The sequence below is a fragment of the Eucalyptus grandis genome, chromosome 1 (assembly GCF_016545825.1).
Source record: "Eucalyptus grandis isolate ANBG69807.140 chromosome 1, ASM1654582v1, whole genome shotgun sequence".
In the NCBI taxonomy this organism is placed as follows: domain Eukaryota; kingdom Viridiplantae; phylum Streptophyta; class Magnoliopsida; order Myrtales; family Myrtaceae; genus Eucalyptus; species Eucalyptus grandis.
The window spans coordinates 48240213-48259795 of NC_052612.1; the positions used below are offsets into that span (position 1 = coordinate 48240213).

General features: G+C 39.9%; 2 protein-coding genes and 1 pseudogene across 4 annotated transcripts; 2 read left to right on the top strand and 1 right to left on the bottom strand.

Moving 5' to 3' along the window:
* Positions 1 to 429: 429 nt before the first annotated feature.
* LOC104447916 (topoisomerase 1-associated factor 1) lies at positions 430 to 12850 on the top strand. Of its 3 annotated transcripts, XM_010061663.3 has the most exons (20): positions 431 to 684; positions 1443 to 1595; positions 1689 to 1848; positions 2063 to 2381; positions 2719 to 2853; positions 2923 to 3115; positions 3204 to 3334; positions 4089 to 4298; positions 5184 to 5350; positions 6040 to 6118; positions 7264 to 7797; positions 7884 to 8233; positions 8417 to 8494; positions 8576 to 8677; positions 8917 to 9168; positions 9755 to 9823; positions 9916 to 10143; positions 10811 to 10924; positions 11868 to 11996; positions 12403 to 12850. In XM_010061663.3, the coding sequence occupies exons 1-20, from the start codon at positions 582 to 584 to the stop codon at positions 12677 to 12679; spliced, it is 3783 nt and encodes a 1260-aa protein (XP_010059965.2). In that variant the 5' UTR covers positions 431 to 581; the 3' UTR covers positions 12680 to 12850. The 3 variants fall into 3 exon arrangements, with proteins under 3 accessions (XP_010059979.2, XP_010059965.2, XP_010059988.2); XM_010061677.3 differs by lacking the exon at positions 8917 to 9168 and having other exon boundaries at positions 430 to 684; XM_010061686.3 differs by lacking the exon at positions 431 to 684 and having other exon boundaries at positions 1469 to 1595; positions 1694 to 1848.
* Positions 12851 to 13825: 975 nt separating this feature from the next.
* LOC104447941 lies at positions 13826 to 14856 on the top strand (annotated as a pseudogene).
* Positions 14857 to 14965: 109 nt separating this feature from the next.
* Positions 14966 to 19462, bottom strand: LOC104447951 (G-type lectin S-receptor-like serine/threonine-protein kinase At5g24080). The gene is given in 6 exon segments (XM_010061706.3): positions 14966 to 15368; positions 15489 to 15814; positions 15817 to 15941; positions 16135 to 16315; positions 16445 to 17799; positions 19160 to 19462. Coding segments are annotated over 6 exon segments (2601 nt in total). The 5' UTR covers positions 19435 to 19462; the 3' UTR covers positions 14966 to 15029.
* Positions 19463 to 19583: the final 121 nt, after the last annotated feature.

Here is a 19583-nt window from a genome sequence, read left to right on the forward strand (position 1 = left end):
TTTTTTTTCCTTTTTTTTTTTTTTCTTTTTCTTTTTTCTTCTTTTGGCCGGTCGCCAGAAGCTCGGCCATGGTCGGCGGCCACTTTTCCAGGGCGGCCTCGCCAAACCCAGTCTTGAGTCGGCCTCGAATAGATACTAAATAGAGGATGAGATAAATTTTATCTTTTTCTTTAGAACAAAAACAGAAAAAGTGTTTAAAAACAGAAAAAAAACATAAACAAACAGAATTTTATCTTGATTGTCAAGATCCAGTATATAAATTTTGCAATTTTGTCGATGAGTCAGATGAAAATATCGCTGCGTGTGGAGGCCCGCCACGTAAGCGGTTCTAACATCCGCACCATAGTAAAAGAGCACTCGATCATCCCTCCTTCTCAAATGTCCAGCGCGGGAAAATCCGATAACTTGGCGCCCACCAGGACAGGCAGCCCCCAAAACCTCCGCACTCCATCGCTCCTTTCGATCCTCCGTCACCTTTCTTCCACCCCAGTCCCTCATCCTCGATCCATCTTCTCCGCCCCGAAGTTCTCCGATCGTTCGATCTCTCCTCGGAAGCTCGATCCGTCGGAGCTCGCGGCGCGATGGACACGCAGGGCCTCTCCGCGATCTGCGCCGGCCTCGGCATCGTCGATGAGGACGACGACGGCAACCGCGTCGGTTATTCCAAGGGCGCGCACTGCCTAGGTACGACGATTTTTTTCTAGCGATTTCCCGCCTTTGAAGTGCCGAAGAGAGAGCTAGGGATTTCGGTCTCGGCCGAAGGGTTGATGTCGTGCTGCTGCTACTCGAGTCCGTCTGTCGAGTCGATCGACTGTCTACTTTCTCGGTTCCGGCTAGGGTTTACGCCCCCATTGGTTTCTGATCGCCCAAGTTCGATGGTTAACTTAGCTCCCATCCGTCGCGTCTAATTCTCGCGCATGGCTCATTGGATCGGGTGACCGACGTGGAATATCAGTTCAGGGGCAGGAACGAAGAAATTTTACTTGAACCATCAGAAATTATGTCAGATTGCTACTAAAAATTGTACCAAATCGGGGTTGGGGATAAGGAGGCGAGCCCCCCCCGTGAACCGTCTTTTTCTGTTGTTGGATCCTTCTGTCGGTGAAGGACAGGAAACGAGTGTTTTCCGTTCATTTTTGTTTCTACATCATGAAAAGCAGTTTTGTTTAACAACGTGCATCGTCCTAGACTCCAAATGCTAGAATACTGCAATTTCATAGTTTCACTAATATTTTTTCGTTGATTTCACTTTCCCTAATTGGTCATCAATGTGTTACCTTACCTCTTCGTTGAAAAGAAATAATAGACTACCTTTTACTAGAGGGAAGTCCAAATGTCATGTTTTTTGTTATTCTTACTTTAACATGCCATCTCACTAAACTAGGTGATGTATTAGTTATCCACCTGCTGAGATAAACTGCTGTTTGTTCACTTGTTACCAGATAATTTAAAGGATCTGCTGAGATTTCTCAGGCGTGATGACCCACAGACGAGAGAGGTTTTCAAGCAAGTCTGCAAATGGAACTGCGTGTCCAAAGACTTGATACCCATTTTAGAGCATTGCCAAGACGACCGCAGCTTGGTTCTGAACACTGGTAAATTGACATCTCAAATGCTGCATTGCAAGTTCATTGAGCTTGTGTCTCAGTAGAAGAGATGATTTATTATTAATTTTTGGTTTTCTATAGTGAAGGTCTTGGTGTTTCTCACAATGCCCATTGAGCCCACCTCCTCCGGTATTCACCTACAGATTGAGTATTTATGGGATCTTAAATCTGCAATTACCATGAGTGACACAGTTGCAGTTATTATTTCGCTGCTTGAGAGCCCGCTGGAAAACTTGGAAAGGTGACACGACTCATCCCATTCCGTCTGTTTTATTCGTACATTGTCTAAGCACTTAAGATAGAGATGTTGCAGACTCGGTATTGGTTGTAATGCACACAGCACTTAAGAGAGAGAGAGAGAGAGAGAGAGAGAGAGATTTGGATTGCTTTAGTTTCTGTCATCTGTTACTGACAAATTGCTCTTATTTTTTTCAAACTACATGGATACATTCCAGTGAAGTATTCACAGAGGATGACTGGAAGTTAGTGCAGCTCGTTCTTACTTTATTTCGAAACCTACTGGCCATCCAGGACATTTCAGCACTTCAGAAGGCTGCTGGATTTGCCACTCGAATATTGTCACTTCGAGATAGATTTTTGGAGCTTTTGTTCCGTGAAAATGTGATGGATCTATTTTTACTCGTTGCTCAGCACATTGGTGGGTCTTCTGACTACCTTCATCAAGATAATTGGCTTTTGCTGGAAATCTTTTACTATATATTTAATGGCCAAGATCCTGAGTTGGTCGCAAAAGCACATCTGAATAGTCTCAAGGTGGGTATAACTCTATTATTCTCATCTTTCAGTTTATGATACATCGGAATATGTAGACTGTAGAAGAGAGTACTTGACTAAATCTTCTGTATTTTCTGAAAAATGACCATTTTATCTTAAAATGATTGGCGTGATATTACTGAAACATGAATGGAAGCCACATAGATCATATTTGGTGTCTCAATTTGACTGTGCCATGATAAAGAACCTGATAAGTGGTCTTTCTTTTTGTTTAATCTCTTGTTGCTGAGATTTAGAGTAGACTTCTATTTTGTGTCCTTTACAAATAGTTGATTGACATGCATGTCCTGAATTCATTCACAATAATGTCATGAAGGATGCGGAAGCCAAAACTTCCTTGAGTGGCCTCAAATCAATTATTGAAGAGGAGAAGGACAAAAGGAGGCTTTCCAGGCTACAATATGGCAGCCGCTATTCACATTTTTCAGGGACATTTGAGCGATTTACCATGGTACGAGTTACCTTTTCTTTTACTTGCATATCAATTTTGAGCTTAGTAAACTCTATTTTCTTCTTTCAGGATGGTTCCAAAGCCTTTCTTAAGGGAACTCCTAATTCTGCTTCGCTCGATGTATACTCTAAATCTGATAAGTTCTGTCGGGGTCCAACAAAAAAGATCGTATGGGACCAGGGGAGAATACCGACAACAACTGATAACATTTTAAAGTTGCTTCATGGTTTCTTGAATCAGTTTCTATCTGGGGGTTACAATGGTATTTTTCAAACTAAAAGGATGATTTATATTATTTCGTTTTAGCACCCTCTGATGCATTGCTGAAACTTATCTGGTCCATGTATCAGTTTTGATGCAGTCAGTTTGCGAGGATATTGAGAGGGAACAACTTAATATTCAGAGAAATGATGTGGTGTACTTCTTTGAGGTTGCTAAATTTGTCACTTCTTTCCAGTATCACAAATTTTCGACATCAAAGGTAAGATTTAAATTTGGAAATTCACATATTTGCTTGTATCCTCTGCAATGTGGAGGATCTTATTGCACTATTTCCTCTTAAAATTAGGGTAGGTCATGTTTTGAATTATGTACTTTTGGGAAGTATGAATGCATTTTTTATTTGGGTTTCACTCGGTGAGGTACAGGGTTGATCAGTTATCAATTTTGCTGTTTGTTTTCTCTGGATTGACATCAATCCCATATGTATGCTGTAGACTTCTTCTGGTATAGGGGAATTTCGAGATTGGGAAATGCCACAAGGAAGGAGATTATGAGAGAAACCTCCTAGAAAGAGGAATAACTTCTAAGTGAGCAAATGTATGAGGGCATTATTTGAACCTGTGCATTGCACATTGCTTCTTTTTTTATGCTTCCTTATGCTTGAGTTTAAAATCTCATTCATACATTTGAATTCTAAAAGATCGTTCTATCTGTATACATCATTGTGGGAGGATATTGTCACAGAGCTTATGGTCACCTTTCTACAACCTTGGAAAATAATGTTTATGAGCAGTTGACAAAACCTATTACTTCAGTATAGGTTTGATAGGCATCTTTATACTGTTATTTGTTTGCCTATGCCCCTTAACTTTTTTCATTGTTCTGGTGGGAGTAGATATGGTTAGTATTCCTTCTTTTGAGTTCTGAAAGAGGGAAGTATACATAAGCTCAGATTTTGTAATCAGTCTCCAGTGACATGTGAGATTTTATATGAATATTTGGTTATATTACAGCCTAATGCAGAGATGGGCAGTTCCCTATCGAGTCATAGCAATGAAGATGGCATCCTATTTAGTGGTGATATATGCAGGCCAATTGCTGCATCAATGAATGAATCTATGTTTCTGATGGTTATTTCGAGGTGGCGTGATGGCTTTGATGGATTAAAGGAAACAAAAGACTACAAGTTTTTATCTGCAGCAGGATCTCTTCTGAAAGCAATGGTAAGTATTTCTTTTTGTCTACCCTAAAAAATGATTCTTGGAGGACAAGTTTTGACCGTATGCATCTTCCATGTTGCTCATGTATTGATGGATGCTTGGGTGAATATGTTGAATTTTCACTCAGGTCATGGATTACATTGTTAGGAGAAAGGAACGAGAGATTAGTATTCAAGCTCCTGCAAATTTTATTACTGATAACTTTTTGGAGCATTGATACTTGGATCTTTTGCAGTGTTATGAGAGATGTGCATTGGAGATGAAATTTTCCATGGTGACAGGGACTTAGGTACATCATAAGAAATGAAAGGAAAGATTCCTACTCAATTGCACAAGTATATAGTTTGAAGGAATTAATAAACTGTGTAATATGATAAGAACATAGTAGGACTGAGTAAATACTAAATATTTAATCTGATAGTGGTCTTCATATATTAATGGAATGGTGGGGTTTTGATATTCAAAATAAGTTGTGGACCACAATTGGTATAAAATTAGAAAATTAATCAGTTACTGCAGCACGCGATAGAGAGGTGGTTCATCCTTAAGTGGGTTCATTGAGAAGGAACGCTAAATATCTCATTTTATTGTAAGTTTAGTTGGCCTTTATTTTTCTACTGGGATCATAGGATGAAACAATAGAACTAATCTGCTGTCATGGACTTACCGCAAGACTGTTCATTGTTGTGGTTTTGATTTGTTTTTTGTGCAAAACATGGTTGAGGAACCCCCCTAAGTTTTGTATTTGTACTTCCTATCTACTGTTTTAAACTACATCCTGATGTTGGAGGGGATGTTGTGATGACTTGATGTCTTCCTGCTGATCGTAAAGTAAGCACTGTTATGGAAGGAATTAGTTTACTCACCTAAAAATTTCTTCTTTTGCAGATTCGGACACTAGATTTGGTGCTTAAATTATTGCCAGAAAATTCCAGGGAGCCTCAGACTGCTCGGGTTCTTCTTTACAAGTTATTTTACGATCAGACTGATCAAGGAATGACTCATTTCCTTCTCAATCTTGTCAAATCGTTCGATGTTCACAAGCAACCTAGAAGGTCTTCTACTTCATATGTGCTGTTGTTGTATAACATAGTGAAATTACTACTAGTGCTGGCTCTCTGAACATTTTACCTTAAGCTGGGACATAGTTCTATCATTAAGCAGCAGCTGATAATTTGAAACTTAGATGATATATGTTGCCTGTAAAAGTCATATGGTAAAGAAGAGGAGTCTTAGTTCTTACTGATGAGCTACCCACTGAGAAATCACCTCCCTGAGATAACACTACTTTTGCCTCATTTATATGCAAAGTGGATCTACATTACATGAAGTGTGAGAAAAAGTACCTGCCACTAAAATGTTTTCTCTGACTTTTGTCTGCTTTCCTTCTATATCCTGAACCCTATACTAGCAGAGGAAGGTGGGTGGGTAACAGTACTGCTGCCTGACTTTTGATCTTTTGTGTGATGGAAGTATTAGTGACATACTTTTGAGATTTTTGAGGATATTGTACTATGTAGTGAGATTAGCTGGGGTTACATGCCCTTTTTAGCAGTGTACTAAGGATAGTTTCCTAACTCCTAAGTATTACTGACTGCCTGACTTTCTATACTCTGTCATTGTAGTTTGCCAGGTGTAAAAAGTCAATGAAATTGATCTGCTTCCAGCAAACTTCTCATGTGTGTATAGCATTATTTCATAATCGAACTTTCCTTCCCTGATTTTCTTTTTTCCTCGTTATCAGTGATCTTGCAGATTTGGTGGAAGTGATTCACACAATCACGCAGTTGATGGAGAGACTTCAAGATCGCGGAACACTAAGGGTATGTGACAATTGTACAAGATGGGAAATATGCACTTTTCTGGCAACTTGGTTGAGGTGATTCATTGGATAATCTCTGTTGATGGCATTTCACAGTGATACCATGAGGCTTTTTATGATTTAACTTTGTTCTCAGCTAGTGTTTATCCATTTGCCATCTGTAGTATCAGAAGTGGTAAGAAAGGGGAGAATGCAATAATATCTAAGGTTAAAAAGATGAGGACATTAATTTGTGGTTAGGACCATTGACTTTTGCATGCTGCTCATCTCCCTCAAGAACCGATCTTTTACTTATGTGGCAAGTAAATTTCAGGTGGACCTATTGATTCTTTGTGCTATACTTTCTTGTAGGAGGAGACAAATTAATGAGTCTTGTCTCATTTGGAATACATAATCAGGTGCAGGCCCTGTTATCATGTAGAAAATCATTTAATCCTGCAGTAAGAAATGCCTGGTAGATGAATGCTACAAATGCAGCATATCATACATTTCACCTACACATAAATTTTTGGTCTCTTCATCCACAAGCATCTGCAATGACTCATTCTTTATGCAGTATCAAAGTTGACATCCTGTGAGTGCTAGAGTCACCACCTGCCTGAAGCCGGGTCCAATTTAAATTATCTGTTTTTCTAGAGAGGAGTTGATGTCTGTCGTTATGTCCATCCATTATTTTTGTCATCTTCTGTCGATGTCTGTTTCTGTTCGTGCTGTATACCTACGATGTGATTCTATTGAGGAACGCATCACCACACACCCAAAATCAACATACTGGGACACCAATGCAGAATAGTTTGCAGTCATGCATTATGCTTATGTTCCCTTGCACAAGGAACCAGTGATACTGACATAATGGGGTTTGATTATTTCTTGAGCTTGTATTATCAGATGCCAATATGATTTGCCCAATTATGAGGAATATCATCAATGAACTTTTTGGAGTAAACTCATGCAGTCTTCATAATCTTGTCAAGCATGTGTGGATTGTTTTTATAGTGCTCACACTGCCGTATCAGATGTTTACAGATTACTTTTCTATTTCAATAGATTTTATCTTGCAAATGATTGCATGCCCAATTATCTTTCTGGTTTATAAATGCCCTCTATCTCAGTATTATATATTTCTCAAAGAACTCATTTTGATAGGTTACAAAAAAATCCAGAAAGAGGAGAACGGGGAAAAGGGTGACCGACAAAGTAGAAGCAGCCATGGAACCTTCGGCAGATTGTCTTGTTGTTCAGAATGAAATTGCTATATCTAGTAGTGAAAAATTAGCTTCTGGAGACAAGTGTCACCAAGATGGCCAATTAGATACAGATTCTAATGGTGGGAAAACTGGCATTCTTCTTGATGCTGAAATTTCAGAGAATCATGGTGAATCTACCATGGAGCAACAGAATACTGACAACAATCTGCTATGTTCAGGAAAATCTGATCCTCCCCATGATCTTTGTTACAGTACAGGTGATTCATCTGGTGATGAACAAACTGTTCAATATGATGAAGTTGATTTTAAAGTGTCTACTGTAGTATCAGCTTTTGCAAACAATGGCATCATCCATAATCTGTGTTGGTTATTAAAGTTCTACAAGAGCAACTCTATCAACACAAATCGCTATATAATATCAATTCTGAGGAGGATTGCTGATGATCTGGAGCTCTCTCCAATGCTATATCAGGTCAAGGACGCATTCTTTATTTATGAAATTTGGATACTCACTTATCAAGTTTCTCAATATCTAAAGAGTCCTAAAACATTTTGCAGTTATCACTCTTGTCTATATTTCACGAAATATTGGTTGAGCAGAAGTCTTGTCCAAATGAGGAATACACAGAAATAGTGGACTTTTTGACCAACTTAGTCAGGAAAATGCTACGCAAGATGAAACAACAACCCCTTCTTTTTGTGGAAGTGCTCTTCTGGAAGACCCGCAAAGAGTGTCACTATATTAATGCCGAATATTTATTGCATGAGGTCAGCGAGTTGAAGAAACAGAATGGATATGGAGAAATTGGTTCCATGCATACTACAGGATGGGTTCGTAGGAGCATAGCAGATGCCTTGGGTGAAGATGAAGCTGATGTGGTGATAAGTCATGATGTAGGGTACCAGAAGTAAGAAACCCTAAAATCTCTCATGTGCACTACACATTCTGCAATAATATTATCTGAAACACGAATAATCCAGATAGCTACTTTTTGCTTTTTCATTGTGATTTCCTTATTTTAACGATTTTGCGATCGCAAGCTTTTGCTACTGTGTCGATATTATATAAATCATGTCCTCCATGTTTCCAGAGACAATGTAGACTCTGATGAATCACCAGAAATCACCAGTTCACTCATTGACATCGATGGGAAAGAGAAACTTGACTGGTACTAGATTTTCTAACTTGAAGAAATAATACTGAATTACCCTTGAATTCCCTGCTTTAAGTGTGGAAATGGCTGTTGCAGTGGAAATTCTTTGGACCATGACCATGGCAAGGTTTCCAAAAGAAAGAGAAGACTCGTTCTTAATGACGAGCTAGACTCCAAAATCAGAGATCTCTATGAAAAGTGAGTAGTATTATTCCTCCTTACTAATAATTTGTGAGTGCCATAGTAATGTTGGATCATTTTCTTTTCTGAAAAAAAAGAAAGAGAGAAAGAAAAACTCTTTCAAAAGTGCTTTGATAGTAGTTACATGTTGTTTTGTTGGTCATATGGCTCTAGAACATTATTCATGCCTTACCTAAGGATCAAGCGATTGTTCATTCATTCTGTTCAGTGTTTTGTGCTGCTTAATTTTGTTATAGGTTCAAAGATGAACAAAAATGCAATCATTTGATTGCGGAGGCTCTAGATCCTGATTGTAAAGTTTCACCTGCTCAAGTTGGGAACAAGCTTAAGCAACTAGGATTGAGAACTGCACGAAGGAACAGAATGCATTACAATAAAGAATCAACTTCAAAGCCCAGTCAGCCTGAGGATGGGGAAGATGCACAGGAAAGAGGGAGTTTGTCTCTCGAGTCACAGGATTTGATTGATCGTTCAACGAGACTACCTTTGTAAGCACCGATCTGAATGCTTGTGTTGTAAAGAAAAGTTAATTGCCTTATGTATGGACACTTACATAGATTTCTCTTTTCCTGTTTTGTGTACTGCTCAAGTTATTCAGACATTGAGATGCTGGGCCTTGAACAAATGTTGGTCCAGCAAAGAAGTAAACTCTTGTTGCTTCTTTTGTCCAGTCGGAAATTGGTTCTTTGTTTGTGTGGTCGGTCCACAGTAACTCCCTTAGGAAACAAGGAATATATTGTCTATGTTTTGTTAGTACCCATAAATCAATCTTTCCTTAGGAATATGAGATTGCACAAATCCCCTGTTTCTTCATTTAGAAGATTGTGAAAATCTGACACGAGCATCATAGAAGAGAAGAGATGACATTAATAGGATAAGAGGAATAGTAGCAGGAGTATGCTTTTGCTTTTTCTTATGATAGAGATGAAGTTGCCTTGTTTAATTAAGACTGAAATAGGTTCATTTTTTCTTCTTTAATAGGATTTTATCTTTGCAGCCATGGTACTAACATTGGATGTGCTCATAGAGAACTTTGAGTGTTATGTGAAATGCTGATGCTCTGTTTTGCTTCAGGCATGCAAGAAAAAGAGTACGTGCATTAAGTGAAGATCAGGAGGCAGCTATTAGAACTTTATTCGAGAAGTGAGTTTTGCCCAATCATCATCTCTCCACTTTTTTAGGACATTGTCCCTTTCCTTTGCACCACTGATGCTAAAAGTTATGTGGTATGACAGGTTTAAGGATCATAAAAGGTGCAGCTATATGATTGCAAACGCGTTGGATGGTGATAGGGTATTCACACCTGCACAAATTGCTCGTAAACTCAAACAGCTAGGTTTACGTGTTCCCCAACAGAAAAAGACTGAAGCCACCTTGCATTTGAGAGATGAGAATCTTAGTGATCATTCTGCTGATGAAATGCAGGATTCGGACAATGAGACATTGCTATCATTGAGGCTGAGGTAATTTGACTCGACTTATCCCTTCATGCATCCCCAGATGTTAGGTACACGGTGCTTGCCATTCTTAAAGAACAAAACAAGTCTGTTACAATAGCTATGCTATTTGTTTACTGTATTGTTCGAAACACTGGATTTGACTGGGCAGCTCATACTAGTCCAGGGGAAAGTGGTTTGGTCTCGAGTCTGTTTCAGCCCTTCAAACCATGGTCGGTTGCACATCTGATCAAAGGCAATTATCTCCCTTCATCTGTATTTGGGGTCTTGAAAACCAATGCATGTACTCTGTTACACCATTGGTCCACTTGAAATCAGTTGTTGGTAGTCATTTTTTTATTAATTATATAGATTTCATTTAGAAGGGGTCTGGCAATTAGGTTTTGGTGTATACATGACTCATCCTTCATCAATTTTGTTACACACGCTCCTTGACATAAACTGCCACCCATTTTGCATTTTCTCAACTTCTGTCAAATCTAACATCATTCCACGGCTGGGTGTCATGTTCGCAGCTTTGTTTTCTAAGAGGAACGTGCCACATCTTAGTCTTGAATCTCGATCCTCCCTGCCTTATATTTTGTATGGCTGTGACATAAGGTTTTTGTCAACTTGAGAAATCTTCCACAGCAACGGATGCTTAATATTATCCCAAATTTGTACTTGCCATCAGGGGAAGAAACAAGGAAAATAGAAACCTCTCCAGCAGTAAATTGCAGAGTGCAGAAATTGAAGGAAGATTGTTGGAAGATAATTCTGATGATGAAACATTGAGCTCAGTCCTGAAGTAAGTCTTTTAAGGAAAGCTGTAGGCTATAGTTGCTTTAGTCTCAGTTTTAGGCAGTATATAAGATTCTCCTAAGTAGTGCCAGAACTATAGATGTATGATCTCGTCTTTGAAACTTTACAACTTGAAGATGGATGTGGAGCATTCCTTTAGTTTTCTTCAGATTCATGTTCAGTTTCTCCAATTCATTATTTGATAGTACAGTTATTCACAGGCTAAATGGAAAACCGCTTACCAAGTAGTACCTCAGTTATGTAGGCAGTTGGAGCATGTAATTGCATGATCATCATGTCATTTACATCTATTTATTTTGACAATCCACTATGATTTACCATAAAAATGTGCATTAAGTTTATTGAAATCTACCCAAGATTAGTGTCACAAAACTGATTAGAGAACCCGCAGCAAGTAGAAAGAGAGAAAGAAGGAAGAGAGAAGGAGGAGAAAGAGAACGTAAAAGAAAGAAAGTGTATATAAGAAACAATAATATATTGAATATAAATTGTATATAACCTTATGTAAGTAAAAAAGGAAATAAAACTCTGATAATAAAGGAAACTTAATAAAGTAACTTAACAATTAGCATTCTGTAAACTGTTGGTGGCGGATCTTAAATAGCCATTTTCACTCAGTTTAGAAGGAGAATACCCCGAGTGCAGGTCTAATGAGAAAGAGAAAGTTATATACAAGTAATGTGTTTCCATAGACGTGAATCTTTCTAGTTGAATGGCTACACAATATCTTTCTCATTACTTAGTGTTCTGAACCTTTAGACCCATATTCAAGTTTTAAAGATAAGTAAAACTTGTTCTGCAAATTTGCCTTGTGTTTCCCCTGCAGATATATGGGGACCGTAGGTTTTTGTTATTCTGCATTTGTCATTCTAGATATATGCACACATGCCCACAAATAGACATGCCCCTGACATTCTCTTTGCTCATAGAAGTAGAAAACTCACCACATCATCAAAGATCAGGAGCTTTGCAAATAAGAGCATCAGAATAACTTCGTCAGAGGGGATCTTATTGGACACAGAGAGCGACAAGGCAATGGTTGAAAATTCTGCAGAAGGGTATGTTAACTAAGAAGAAACTTTTTGCTTGCTAAAGTACTCTTCTGGCCCTCTTCTACTGTTTATAGATGACTGCAGCCATCGGTTAAAAGGCTTCACTCATCTGCAACAAAATTTATCTGTGTATGTATGTATGTATGTATTCATGTATGTATATTGTGCACGTGCTTATGTATGTATGTATGTATGTATGATCTCAAACTATCGATTTCTCTCAGTTAACATGTTGCTGAATATTGACCCATGGAAGTGTCTTGAAACAGAGAAAATGAATGTTTTCTATGACTTACTTTTGTGAGCTGAAATTGCCAAGCATCATAATTATGGATGTGGATTTGCATTGACCCGCTCAGGTCAAACTGGCTTGGATTATTCTCTCAAGCAGATTAAACTTGTTTTGCACCAGGGATGAACAAAACTGGCCCATTAATGTTGAAGCCACGGGGGGTCAACACAGTGTTTTCTTGAACAGTTTAAACTCCAAGGGCACTTCTGAAGCTGAAATAACTGGCAGCATCAGTGACAATCTTGGTTCACCCATCGAACAAGCAAATGATGCCCCACTAGAGAAAATGGATGATGAGTTGGCAGATTCAGGTGATGACGTTCCCTCTACTGCTATAGCCCAAAAGGCTATTGGTGGGAGAAGATTGAGGGTCGTGTTTGATGATGATGAGGATTAGCATAATACCAAGGTTCTCATTTTTCTATAGGGGCCTTGAATAATTCTTCCAATGATTACGGTTGCCTCACAATGTGAATATTAGTTTGGATTTCTGTACACTTGCAATGCTACTCCACATTTTCTTTTAATTTATCCTTCACTATTACAAGTTGATCGATCGCCTGGTAAACTGAACTGCAACCATGATTAAATCTGAACTATTAATCACATTTTTGTAGAGAACTTAGAGTCGAATTGAATTTGGTCGGGTGGGAATCAGCAAGACTTGACTATGACCAAGTCCAGGCTTGACAAATGTAATCGTTCTAGCTTTTCCAAATATGAAAATTGTCACATACCAGTCGCTCCTAGGCTTCTGCATGTTCACGGTTTCTTCATCATTCTTATTAAATAGTATGTACATGATCCAGATGGGGGCCAAATGCAATTTTGAATTCTTACAACCGAACAAGAGAACATTATATGGAAGTCTGTTAAATGAGATTAATCTTAGATTTGCTGCTCTGAATAGTTTTCTGTCCTGATGTATTATTATTAGTCGATAGAGGCCACAGAACGGGGTTGTATTGTCATTGTAATCAAAACGATACCTTGTGCAGGCCTTGTGTTAAGAACCTGCATTGATTCCATTATCAGGAAATTATTGTGAATTTCCTCAATAAAGATTGTTACTAACAAAATCTAATCAATATATGGATATGATGCCAGACAAACTAGTTAAATCACTGAACGGATCAGGAGAGCAACCATAGGAGTTTGATGACAAGTTCTTGTTACACTAGTTCATAAACCATATGGATAAAGGACAAAGAATGTAAGTTTCATTAGGAATGGCTAATCGAGGCAGTGGCACTTCGTGGTTGGCTTTTCTCCGTCTCGGCTAACTAGACATTGTCTGTCATCAAACTGGATTTTATCACCAGAGAGAACAGAGAGAAAGGACGCAAGAATTGCAACTGCGAGACTTGCAAGCTTTCAATACCATGCCTTCCAAGCTAAAGAGCAAGAGGGCATTTTTGTTAATTCCAATGAGAGGTCTTTCTAACATCTATAAAAGAAAGTGCCCTTCAAACTTATGAGCGTATAACCTCCAACATCTTCTCCTTCTAGATAGAAACACCAATCTACATTCTGTCTTCAATAGATGGCTTCTAAGTTTTCGGTTTCTCTGGCATTTCTGTGCTTAGATATGCTGATTTTAGCTATGGGAACTGATGCCAGTGGAGTCACAATATATTGGGGCCAAAATGAGAATGAAGGCACTCTGCCCGATACTTGTGCGACCAGTAAATATGAATTTGTTAACATACCTTTTCTTGCTGTATTTGGAAAAGGCCAAACTCACGTGATCAACCTCACCAGTCATTGCAACCCGTCTGTCAATGGTTGCACTAAGCTGAGTCCTGATATAATGTATTGCTGAGCCGAGGGCATTAAAGTCATGCTTTCCAATGGAGGAAGTGCTGGTAGCTACACGCTAGCCTCGTCTGATGATCCTAGGAGGGTCACAACTTGTCTCTGGAACAACTTCCTGTGAGGGAAGTCCTCTTCGTGGCCGCTTGGAGATGCGGTTCTGGATGGCATCGATTTCAACATCGAAGGAGGCACGAGCCAGCACTGGGACGAGCATGCGAAGTACCTTTCCGTGTATAGCAGATGCAGTAATAAGAAGCTGTACTTGGCTGCAGCCCGGCAATGCCCTTAAGACAGGACTGTTCGACTATGTTTGGGTTCAGATCTATAACAATTGCTGTGCGAGTACATTCCCAGTGATGTGGCCAACCTTGAAGAAGCCTGGAAACAGTGGACTTCAACCATTCTAGCTAGCAAGATTTTCCCGGGATTACCGGCCGCACCTCAAGCTGCTGGCGGCAGTTTTATCCCCGCTGCCAATCTTACCTCAAAAGTACTTCCAAATCTCAAGGGTTCAAAAGAATACAGCGGCATCATGTTGTGGCCAAAGTACCACGGTGATCTCTCTGATTATAGTGCCTCTATTAAAGGCCACGTTTAAAACTCGAATGGCGATCCCATAGTCATATCTATATGAGGTTTTGAAGCCTACACATCAATGTACCAACGTTTTCTTAACAGATATAAGGTAATTGGTATATCCTTTTAAATTCTTTATCTTAAGCATTCCGATTGATTGAAGTTTGTGGATAGGCAAAAAGGACACATTTGATCATTTGAGGTTACATACGGCTTATCAATGATCTTCTGGAGGATTAGAATCAGATAGATTCCGACAGTTCCATCCTGCTGCTTTGACATTCATTCATAGTTGCGAAAACTGCAAAGTATCATTTTCATTCAATTGAACAGTCTTTCCTTTAATCCTGTCTATATTATCTAGGTGACATCGTCGAGTAACTACAAGTAGCATTAGACGATGGATGACTGGTGATAGTAAAAGAGCTCGAGCGATTATATTCTCTTTTCATTGCCTTGTGGACCTGATCTAGTCCTTCTTCAATTAATTCAAGAACAGTCTGCGGCATTGGAGGCGCGTTGATATCCATCGAGCCTTCTAGCATCCGCACCACTTCCCCCATTGTAGGTCTCATGAACACTTCATCTTGAATACACCAGAATGCGACTCTCAGTGCTCTTATTAGCTCTTCCTCTTGCACGGCCCCTTCCAGTCGTCTATCCGCCACTTTAATTGGTGTTCCTTTCGTCATTTCCTAAGAGGAGGTTGACAGGATTTATAACGAAGCATATGAAAAGAAAGAATGCATCGATCTGCTACAAAAGGGAATGAGAACACTATTACACAGTATAAATTCTCTCGTTCGAGAGGGTACCTTAAAAGCCCAGCCAGGGTAGAAGAAGTCTTCTGCGTCCAAAGACATGTCGAGGTTTCTCCGTCCTCCGACGATCTCCAAAAGAAGCATCCCATAACTATAGACATCAGCCTTTACAGTGATAGGCCGGTTACTAACCCATTCCGGAGCTAAGTAGCCTCTAGTTCCTCTAACCATGGTCATGACATGTGAATGCTCTCTCCCCATCAACTTAGCTAGCCCGAAATCTGAAACTTTGGGACAGAAATTCTCATCTAGGAGAATATTTTCTGGCTTAATGTCGCAGTGTATGATCCGGTTCCTACACTGCTCGTGAAAGTAGGCAATCCCTGTGCCATCCCGATGGCTATTTGGAAGCGGGTTTGCCAATCTAGCAATCTGTCTCGCAAGCTGAACGAAGGGAAAATCCACTTGTCCAAGGACCCGTTTTTCATGAACTCATAAACAAGAAGCCTGTCCATTACCAATCAAAGAATCCAGAAGAATGAAAATGAATAGTAACGTTCATTAGTCAGGATTCTCCCAAATGAAGAATTAAACATACAAAGTCAGATGAGCACACAAGTTCTTTTCGCTAACCGGTATGCGTTATGCACATCAAGCTTTTCATGCCCTCAAAATACTTAATGGGGATGGTTTTTTATACCTGTGTGACTCCTCAGAGCAATAGCCGCATAAACGGACCAAGTTCATGTGATGCATTGAACCGATGGTGTTCACTTCGGTTATGAACTCCTTTTCGCCATGAGGCAAAACCCTGTCAAGCTTCTTTACTGCGACTAGAGTTCCATCTGCAAGGCTTCCCTTGTACACTCTTCCGAACCCCCCTGCAAATAACATGGTATTTACTACATCAATAATCTCCTATCTCAAACAGAGTAAAGCTGGTTTACTCTGTGGTTCCTTGGCTCTGTTTTCCTAGGATTAAAAAAAGCTTTGACACTTTTAGCAGTTACCTGTTCCAATCAGCTGCGAGAAGTTGCTGGTGCGAATTTGCAAGTCACGGTAAGTGAAGTTCATTGGTGCACCGGACAAGGTTAGTAACGAACTTTCCATTGCTTTCCTAAGCAACCTCCTCCTGTGGACATTGTAATACAACAATGTACAGAGTAGACCTATGAGAACCACCATGACAAGTACAACTGGGAGAATCACTACTTTCTGGTGGCCAATTCCTGATGAATCCCCCGATTCTCTTGCATTACCTTCAGGTGTTGCCGAACTGTTAGAATTGACTTTCACGAATAAGGTCGAACTGGGGTCCTCAAACCCACCAAAATCCAAGCTCCTAAGTAGCCAACAGTAAGGCTTTTCCTCATCAAGTCCATAAACGGAAGCAACACATTTACATTCTGATAAACAAGCATCACCGCACTTTGAAACCGTAGCTATGTCACTGTAGTTTGCTACGATAGAATAATCAGAGAAATAGTAATTTGTCTGTTGAATCACTGAGATTCTAAACTCAGATGTTTGATTTCTATTTTCTGAACCGCATTTCCCGGTCAGGGAAGAATTTTCTGAGCACAATTCATCAGTGCCGACCTTAGAAGTTCCTGGCAGGCATGCACAAGTAGCATTAGTTTTGCTCCTATTTAAATTGCATATCCCATTTCCACAAATTCCAGTTATATCACAAGGATTTGAAACGGCGGCCCAGTCAGGTACCCATTGGCTAGAACCGTTGACATCGTTATCCCATCGGTATAACCTTAAATTTCCATTTGTCTCGAGAATCAATCTCCGAAGAACCGGAGGCCGAGTTGATCGGTTCACAGCTGAAGACAACCCTTCATCATCGTCGTCATTTTTGTACACATACACCGCTCCATTTGCTGAATCACCATACACAATCCCGAAACTTCCCGCCTCATCTAGTACCGCTATCACTTGGCCAGTCACATTGGAGATGTCCGGTCCGGCCCAATAAGAGTAATTAGAGTACAATTCAGGCGAGGAATCATAGCTTCCAGGCAAGTTGTATGTGAGGGCAAGGCTCAGCGATGTTGGCTGTTGAAGCATTTTGAGAGTGTAGTAACTACCATGTGAAGGCGAAGTTGCTGAGGTGAGCTCAAGAGAGGCGGTTAATGGTTGGTTAGGGAGGAGTGTGTCGGTTGGATGTGAAAAGCTCTGCCACACTATGTGGTCGGTGGCATTGTACAGGATGAAGTTGCCAGTTTCGGACATAGTTGCTGATTGCACACCGGAGTTGGACGTGTTGGAAATCCATACGGCAGCGTCACCTTCATGCAGGACAAGGTTCCCTGTGGTGTCGAGCTCGAGGATCGCGTTTTTGCTGACTGGGGATTTTCTATATGGAGATGATTGTAACAGAGAGAATGAAATTGGTTGGCTTTAGTTCATTATATACACCTGCAGAAGCTCTTGTAAAGACTAGAGATGGAGAAAGAAATCCTCGCTTTCTTCCATTAACAAAGTCAGAGACCAGAAACTGAGAACTTTCCAACACAAGTGAAATGCAGTGAATGTACAAAAAGTAGATTTGATATACTAACTCTGATTCTACAACCAGTTAAATAACAAATGAGACATGAATTAGACAAGTCGTTTTCATTGATCAAGAGAATTCTGTGAATCTACGTAACTCTATTATTATGTTGATGTGTGAATTTGAAATGTTAAGGACTCTGAGTAAGTCTTAATGATTAATCCTATAATTCACCGATTCCCTGCTTTCACTGAACACTTTTCCACCTTCTGATATCTTTCGAAAAGAGTACTTTTCTTCTGTCCTTCTCTACTTCTAAACCTTAAGTGATCAAGGAAATTCTTCAAGCACCTATATTTGAGACCTATCCACCACTGGTCTTGTTGAAGTCACTGTAAGAATATCTAGGGGTGATCTATTCCTGATCCAGTTTGATTCCAAGGTGGAACCGAGAACCGGATCAGGAGGACTGGTTCCCAATTTTTAGGACCGAGAATTGGGATGGCCAGTCTTGGAACTAGGTATCAGATTGGTCCGATTTGGTCCGGTTCAATCTGATGGAATTGTTCAATTTACTAAAAATTTCACTCAATCAACATTTCTGAAAGAAGAAAGAAATTGTCTTTCCACAGCAAAATGTGTGGATGGATGAAGACAGGCCATGATCCTCTAGTTTCTACTCGAGGAAGACAAATAGAGGGAAATTGAGAAAATTAGTATTTATTAAGAAATAAATAAATAAATATTTATATTGTTGGTCTAGGCTACTTGTTCAAACAATAGGAGCCAAAAACTGAACAGTCGTTTGTGGGAACCGCCTGAAACTGGCTTGTCCGGTCCTCGATCTAGGTAGTTCCGGTTTGGGCGGGTCTCATTGTGCACCCCTAAGAATATTCGACATGACCTAATTTGAAGAATGGCTAGACTTTTTATCTTTGCCATTGCTAGGTAAGATGTAACAACATATTCAACGAAAAGCTTTGTCTACAATCATCTGTCTTAGAATAAACGGGATGGGTTACATCTTAAGAAACATGCATGCATAATCGACATTCACGTCTCGTAGACCTAGTGGACGACTGGTTAAAGGACAATAAGTATGCCAGAAATGGCAACTCTTTAGCATTGGCATTCCTGTGAATTAATGAACAGAAGCAATATATTATGAAAACATTTCATTGCACTAATGCGAAAGGCGTAATGATGATGACTTTCGACTTACTGGTTGGCCGACCAAACTACGGTCCGATCACCGGGAAGCTGAAAGAACCAAACCGCCACCTGAAACCGGTCCTCTCGTCCATTCATGGCAGCAAAACCAAAAGCGAAAGTCCCATTATCCGAAACCCAAGCTCGGTCCTCACTAGCCACCAATCGCGACCCCAATCCTATCTCACCACCCATGGCCGTGCACCATCCGAACCAATGCAGAAGCACGACCCACAATGCCAAAACCCATGAACAATAAGAAGAGGCACAAAGCTTCATATTAAACATGAAGGTAGAAGTTCTCGTTTCACTTGGAAACCTCTTCGCTCTATAAGTGGTGAGTTCACGTTCGTGGGCTCATATATACACGCAAAGGTATCTGGCAAGCTGGTCAGTATGGGAAATGGAATGAGAGTTCAACGAGGGAAGGGCCAAAA

Excerpts from the sequence above, each read along its gene's own strand:
- LOC104447916 (XM_010061663.3), top strand. The coding sequence starts at position 582 with ATGGACACGCAGGGCCTCTCCGCGATCTGCGCCGGCCTCGGCATCGTC. Across the intron at positions 2,854-2,922 it reads CATTTGAGCGATTTACCATG|GATGGTTCCAAAGCCTTTCT; the intron begins GTACGAGTTACC and ends TTCTTCTTTCAG. Across the intron at positions 3,116-3,203 it reads TCTATCTGGGGGTTACAATG|TTTTGATGCAGTCAGTTTGC; the intron begins GTATTTTTCAAA and ends TCCATGTATCAG.